The 7,312-nt window shown below is 32.9% G+C and overlaps 1 protein-coding gene across 1 annotated transcript; it reads left to right on the forward strand.

Moving 5' to 3' along the window:
• The first annotated feature begins 306 nt into the window (after nucleotides 1–306).
• LOC126726057 (histone H3.2) lies at nucleotides 307–970 on the forward strand. The gene has a single exon (XM_050431168.1). The coding sequence runs from the start codon at nucleotides 402–404 to the stop codon at nucleotides 810–812; it is 411 nt and encodes a 136-aa protein (XP_050287125.1). The 5' UTR covers nucleotides 307–401; the 3' UTR covers nucleotides 813–970.
• The last annotated feature ends 6,342 nt before the right edge of the window (nucleotides 971–7,312 follow it).

Raw genomic sequence — 7,312 nt, forward strand, 5'->3', positions numbered from 1 at the left:
CCTTAGCCACGTCATCGATCCGCATTAAAGCCCTCTAAATAAGCAACAACCGTCGATAATACAAAAAATCAACGGCCAAGATCCTTTTCTTCTCCGCCGCACACACTTTCTCAAAAACCAAAAACCCCGCCTTATATAAATAAAAATCTGAAATTTCATTCTCTCCCTTTGCCACGTCATCGATCCGAACAGCACTTAACCTAATAACAAACCACAGCCGTCGATAACCCTAAACAAATCAACGGTCCACGATCGCCCTCCTCTCCCTCCCAAAATTTCAGTCTCTTCGTATAAATCCTCTACCTCTAAACCCATTTCTCTCACAAACTCACAGAATTTGAAATCCAAATCCAATTCCTAGTTCTAATCTCTGAAACCCTAACCCTAGTTTTTCAATTGCAATGGCTCGTACAAAGCAAACCGCTCGCAAATCCACTGGCGGCAAGGCGCCGAGGAAGCAATTGGCCACCAAGGCAGCTCGGAAGTCTGCTCCGGCTACCGGAGGAGTGAAGAAACCCCACAGGTTCAGGCCAGGAACCGTTGCTCTCCGTGAGATCAGGAAGTATCAGAAGAGCACGGAGCTCCTGATCCGAAAGCTCCCATTCCAGCGGTTGGTTCGTGAAATCGCTCAGGATTTCAAGACTGATCTCCGATTCCAGAGCTCCGCCGTGGCCGCTCTACAAGAGGCCGCTGAGGCTTACCTTGTGGGACTCTTTGAGGACACCAATCTCTGCGCCATTCACGCTAAGAGAGTCACTATCATGCCCAAGGATATTCAGCTCGCCAGAAGGATCAGGGGTGAGCGTGCTTAGAGAGAGATTTGTATATGACAACAAGTGGGTTGTGCTTAGTGATTACATGGTTGTTTTGGTATGTTTTAGTTTAGAAAAATTTGTAGCTTGAAGCTTTATGGTGTATCCTAGTTTTTAAATATTTTTGCTAATGGGAAAATATTATGTCTCTCTTTCAATGCCTTCGTCTAAGTCTAATTTGGTTGATTCTATTCGGATGTTTATGTTGATTCCCCTTAATGTGAGGCCATTGAGCCATTAACTATCTTTTACAAAGTGGGGTAGATTTAAATTTTTGAGTAGTGACCTTTGTTTTGGTGATATGTGTAACTGAAGTTGAGTGTAGACAAATTAAAGATGTTTATTTGTGTTTGATATGGGTATGTGTTAGATTTTTTTTTTTTGAAGTAGAGGGCTTTGATTTGTTTTTGGGCTGATTCTAACAACAGTGTTTGACAAATTATGGTTGCCTTCATAATTTTGGAAATAGGATTTCGTTGTAAAAAGTTAAGGAGGTTAAAATTTAGATATAGGTGTGGACAAGACACCATTTGCTGGTTACAAACATCTTAGAAGTAAATCCGGAAGTAAAATAGTATTAGGCAAGTTTCTTGCTCCAATACAACTATAGGCAAACTTTCAAGTGGTAGGTGTACAAAATCCATTGCAAAAGACCATAAATTGGAAATATAGCGGTTCTTATGTTCAAGAATTTCCAATCCATTATGATGGGAAAATACCAATCAATTTTAAAGAATTATTCATCTGCATGGAACCAAGAAAACCAACCCTCAATCTCTTTTGATTAGATCACTAAACTAGAGAATGTAGACTTATTTTCTTAGACTATTATTTGTTTAACACTTTGCAACTCATTTCATGAATAATATTTTAGGGAAGTAACTGTATATTCTAATAACTTAGAGGGGCGAGTGTAAAAGAAGTCACAGATTAGTAGGGTAAAGTGTAAAAATATTCATAGTTTAGAGTAATAAACTAGATAAAGTGTGCATTTTCATAGTTTAAGGTAGATAACTGGATAAGTCTTGAATGGGGTATAATTTAAGGCAGTAAAATATGCATTCTCATAGTTTAGGGGTAGGTCTAAAAACAGTCATAGTTTAGGGCCTAAAATGTAATTTTCCAAAATATTAGCTCTAAGTGCATCTTTTACATTGTGGGGGCTCTAGAAATTGTTTTTTAAAATGGTCACTAAAAAACTTAAATTATCCAAAATCTAATAAAGAAATAACCTAAATATATCAATGTCACCACAAAAAAAAAAAAAAAAAAACCCTAAATGTATGATGTATTACAAATTTTTTTCTACTTACAATTAGAAAGAAAAAAAAAATGGATTGATAAAAAATAAAATGAGAACTGAGAATGTTGAAATAAGAATAATAAAGTGAAAGAGTTTGAAATGATAATAGAGAAGAAAAAATGGGGGAGAGAGAGAGATAAACAAATGATATTTGCTACAATTATCAATTATGAACTAAGTTGCTAAGGTGAGAAAAATTATTGTGATTGTTAAGCTAAAGAGAGCATAACTGCCGATACTGCCAAAGAGCTTACCTCCACAATATTTATCTTAGTACCCTTTTTTAAGGAAAAATGAAATTAGAATATTTATTTATGTAATGAGTTGAACAAACTACAAATTTGAATAATTAGTTTTTTTTATTAGGCTTTTTGTTGAAAAATTTGATCACTTGTTGTTCGGTCTAGTCTTATTTTTGTTTTGGTTATTTTGTTATTATTTCGGCTAATTTTAATAGTTGATATTTAAAACTTTTAAAATATATATATATATATATATATATATATATTTTTTTTTTTTTTAAGGGGTTAAGGATTAATTGGGGGGCAGGGGGGGGAATTGTTTTTGGAGTAATGCTACGTCCACACATTTTCACAACAAATCTTATGCGACAAGTAAATATTGGTGGGTAAAAAAGGGATGTCAACATTAGGCCCAAATCTATAGATATCTAGAAGTTAAAGCGTAGTTTAATTATTGCTATGCTCCTGTAGCATCACCTCATTCGCCATGTCATTGACCACATAATCTTTATTTATTTATTTATTCTAATTTCTGTTACAAAAAATATATAAATAGATTATTGACATTACATATTCATCTTTGGCGGTTTTAACATTATATATAACTTTGCGTTTACATATTATCTAAATTGGTTAAATTGCAAAGTACACCCCTAACGTTTGGGGGTGATTGGATTTTACACCCCAACGTTTCAGAACTTCGATTTTACACCCCAACGTTTGGTTCCATTAGCAAATCACACCCTCAGTTAGATTTTGCTGTTAACTACCAAGTCATCTTACACAAACCAGCCCTCCCTTCCTAACCCTTATCAACCAAAAAACCAAAAAAATAAAAATAACTATACATATCTACCCTATATAAATAATATAAGTTTTGCAATAAATTTTGCAAAACTATTTTTGCACCACATCTTTAGCATCCTTTATTTATTTTTATTTTTATTTTTATTTTTATTGCAATTTTTTACTTTGTTCAACTTTTCATCTTCTTCAACTATTGTCTTCTTAAGTCAATCTTTCATCTACTCAAATCATTGTTTTATAAAATTTCCATTTGATTTCCTCTATAGATTTTTAAATTTATATCTTCTTAAATTTCACAGTTTCACTTTGTTCAACCTTTCATCAACTTCCACTGTTCCTCTTCCATCTTAATTTTTATATAAATTTATTATTATTTCATTTCCACTCCTCTCCTCTATTCCTTCCAAGTTGTCCAGGACAAAAGAGGTCAATACTCTCTCTCTCTCTCTCTCTCTCTCTCTCTCTCTCCCCAATTTTGTTTCTCTTTTGGTGGATTTTTTTGTTGTTTCAACCACTTATTTTTTTCCTCTAATAGTTCCTTTTATTATTGTTGATTTAATTGTCACATCACATTTGTTTCTCTTTTTGATAAATTTGTATGGAATTTTATGCATATTTTTGGTATTTTGGTATTCCAATTCTTCATCACATGTTTTTTTCCTTTATCCAAGTGGGTTGATTTGATTTGGGTTAATAATTAGTTGTTTTGCAAATTAGAATTTGATTTTTATAATGTAGGGTGATTTTTATCAAATATTAAAAAATGATAAATTATATAACAATAGACTGCAAACATATGTAAAAGAAGCAAGTGATGACTAAAAATACAGCAAGAAGGTCAGAAATTGCATCTTTAAGCAAATGCTTTTCTTCCAATTTAAGATTGTGGCCTTTATCATGAGCAATTGTATTTTTCTGCATCAGTACATAAATAAACTTATAAGAAAACCATCGGCAAAGAAAATAAAATTTCTACTATAAAGCAAGGTCAACCTCTTATACCTCGAACTCTAATGGAATAACCTCCCTTACAAAAACATCATGGGTGGGGAGTAAGAACTGAGGCAAATTCTGCCAAAGAAAAACAATAGATTAGCACAAAAATGCTTTAGGATAATTAAACCAAATAAAAAATAATTATTATTTACAGACCGCAATAGGCTATGCCCTCCATAAGAAAACACAAATGCAGAATTGTGAAAGCCCATATGCAGTCGCTGCCATCATCCACATACGGACTTGATTGTACATGCCAAAGAGACAACCCAATGCATAACGTCCAAGAAAGCCATTTGCAAATTTACAAAGGTCAACCACATTTAGCATTAAAAGATATCTTGGCTTCAAATGTTGCACCAAGTTCATACAAACAATTAGTTATTTATTTTTGTTATCATCTAATTGATTTTCATTATTCTTAAACCGATTGACAAGGAGGTCCACCACATATCACATCAATATCACCCTTATGGAACTCTTTGAGGACACCAATCTTTGTGACATTCGCACCAATTTAAATGTTTATAACTAGACAATTAAATCAATGAAGAACGAAAAACCAAAAAGATCAACAACAAAAAACCCAAAAAAAAAAAAAAAAATCTATACATATCTATACTAAATAAATAATGGAAGTTTTGCAATAAATTTTCCAAAACTATTTTTGCAGCACATCTTGAGCATCCTTTATTATTTTTTGTTTTTTTGCAGTTTTTTACTTTGTTCAACTTTTCATCTTCTTCAACTATTTTCTTCTTAATTCAATCTTTCATCTCCTCAAACCATTCTTTTTTTAAATTTTCATTTGATTCCCTCTATAGATTTTTAAATTTATATCTTCTTAAATTATATAGTTTCACTTTGTTCAACCTTTCATCTACTTCCACTATTCATCTTCCATCTTAGTTTTTATATAAATGTCTTATTATTTCATTTCCACCCCTCTCCTCTATTCCTTCCAAGTTGCCTGCGACAAAAGATGTCAATACTCTCTCTCTCTCTCTCTCTCTCTCTCTCTCTCTCTCTCTCTCCAATTTTGTCTCTCTTTTGGTCGATTTTTTATTGTTTCAACCACTTATTTTTTCCACTAATAGTTCTTTTTGTTATTGTTGATATAATTGTCATATCACATTTTTTTCTCTTTTTGTTTAATTTATATAAAATTTTATGCATATTTAGGTATTTAGGTATTCGAATTCTTCATCACAAGTTCTTTTTCTATATCCTAGTGGTTTGATTTGATTTGGGTTAATAATTAGTTGTTTCGCACGTTAGAATTTGATTTTTATAATGTAGGGTGATTTTAACAAAACATGAAAAGAGAAATTATATAACAATAGATTGAAAACATATATAAAAAGAAGCAAGTAATGATAAAACATACAGCAAGAAGGTTCAAAATTGCATCTTTAAGCAAAAGCTCATCTTCTAATTTAAGAATGTGGCCTTCATCATGAGCAACTATAAATAAACTTCTAAGAAAACAATCTTCAAAGAAAATAAAATTTCTACTATAGAGCAAGGTAACCCTCTTATACCTTGAACTCTAATGGAATAACCCCACTTACAAAAACATCATGGATGGGGAGTGGGAACTAAGGCAAATTCTACCAAAGGAAAACAACCAATTAGCACTGTAGACACCGCATTTTGTACCCCTTATAACTCGAACTCCCGTTCTCCAATGATGTTGAAATTCCAAAGCCTAAAGTTGGAATAGGGTCCAATCAAATTGAAATTGAATTAAGGAAAGTATTTTTGGAAAATATAACTCTTTCTATGAATAAAGTAAGCTATTTTTGGAAAATATATTCCACAGAAACCCTAGGTTATGCGTACGCTTACACATGTATGCACTCACATGCTTAAGCTCTATGTACGCATGTTAGAATTCCAGAAACTATGAAAAGCAAGTTTTGTGCATCAAAGTTTGGGTTTTTAAACGAATCCCACAAGTTTGGGAGCAGTTCCAAACCCCCATTTTCAAACTATAAAAAGCCATACATAGTAGCTTTTCAAAAACATATAGAAAATCCCAAGATAAAACATAAATTCACTAGAAATAGTGAGTCAAAGAGGGAGTTTTTCACAAAACATCCTTAAGTCAATATTGGAGTTTTAGGATTACTAATCACTTCCTTATTTGATTGTGAATAGATTGACTAGAGGAACAATCAAAATCAAGCTAAGGAGCTTTGCATTTTTGAGGTATAATGTTCTAGTCCCTTTCCTTTCTTTTCTTCACTTTGATTATTGTTTTTCTTTTTTCTTTTTATATGTTATAACATGATTGCTTAGTTTAGATTTTCTTCATTTCTTTGTTTTAAGCATGCTAGGTTGCTAGGTTTAGTTTTTGTGCTGTTTTGTTCTTGTTTTCTCGATTAGGGTTAGGGCGTGTATGTGTACGCATGCTTTCTGCATGGGCCCGCATACTCAAAGTATGCATATGCATACAACTGGGTTGCATACGCAGGCTCTATGTATTTGCATGCATACTCATGCCTAGAAACCCTAATCCAAAACTTTTTGCATCTATTTCTTTATTTTTTTTATACCATATGCTTCTGCATTTTCTCGTTTCATGCTCTTGAGTCTCTACCTCCATGTTTTGTTTGATGTTTGTTCTTCACATGCTAGATTAGGGTTTCTTTTCAATGTTTTTCTTTGATGTGCCATGAGCATGCATATAACATGATCATGCATTAATGCATAGATGCTGTGATGCAAAAAGGTAAGTGAGGTAAGTCTTGCATTCACATGGACATGCATTTGGGTTTACCTTGATAATAAGTTTGAACATGCTTGGTTGGATGTTTAGATACCTATTACATGCTTGTTTAATACCAAGCCTATGTTCCTATCTTGATGATATATGCTCTTTTGTTTGCTGCCTTGGATATGGTTTGATATGATATGCATGATAGATGTATGCTAGGTTAGAGATGTGATATGCATGTAAGATGTATATTAGGGTCTAGGGATGAAAATGCCATGTTGATTGCTAGATGTATGCTAGTTTGTTTGTGAGTCAAGAATGACAATATTGAATGTGCCTTTAATGAGACTAAGATGTAAAATGCAATGAGTGGAAGCCGACTCACAGGTCGTGTCGGGTTGGGTACCTAACACTTTCCTATCCCTATACCTAA

The sequence above is a fragment of the Quercus robur genome, chromosome 5 (genome assembly GCF_932294415.1).
Source record: "Quercus robur chromosome 5, dhQueRobu3.1, whole genome shotgun sequence".
Taxonomy (NCBI): domain Eukaryota; kingdom Viridiplantae; phylum Streptophyta; class Magnoliopsida; order Fagales; family Fagaceae; genus Quercus; species Quercus robur.

Excerpts from the sequence above, each read along its gene's own strand:
- LOC126726057 (XM_050431168.1), top strand. The coding sequence starts at position 402 with ATGGCTCGTACAAAGCAAACCGCTCGCAAATCCACTGGCGGCAAGGCG.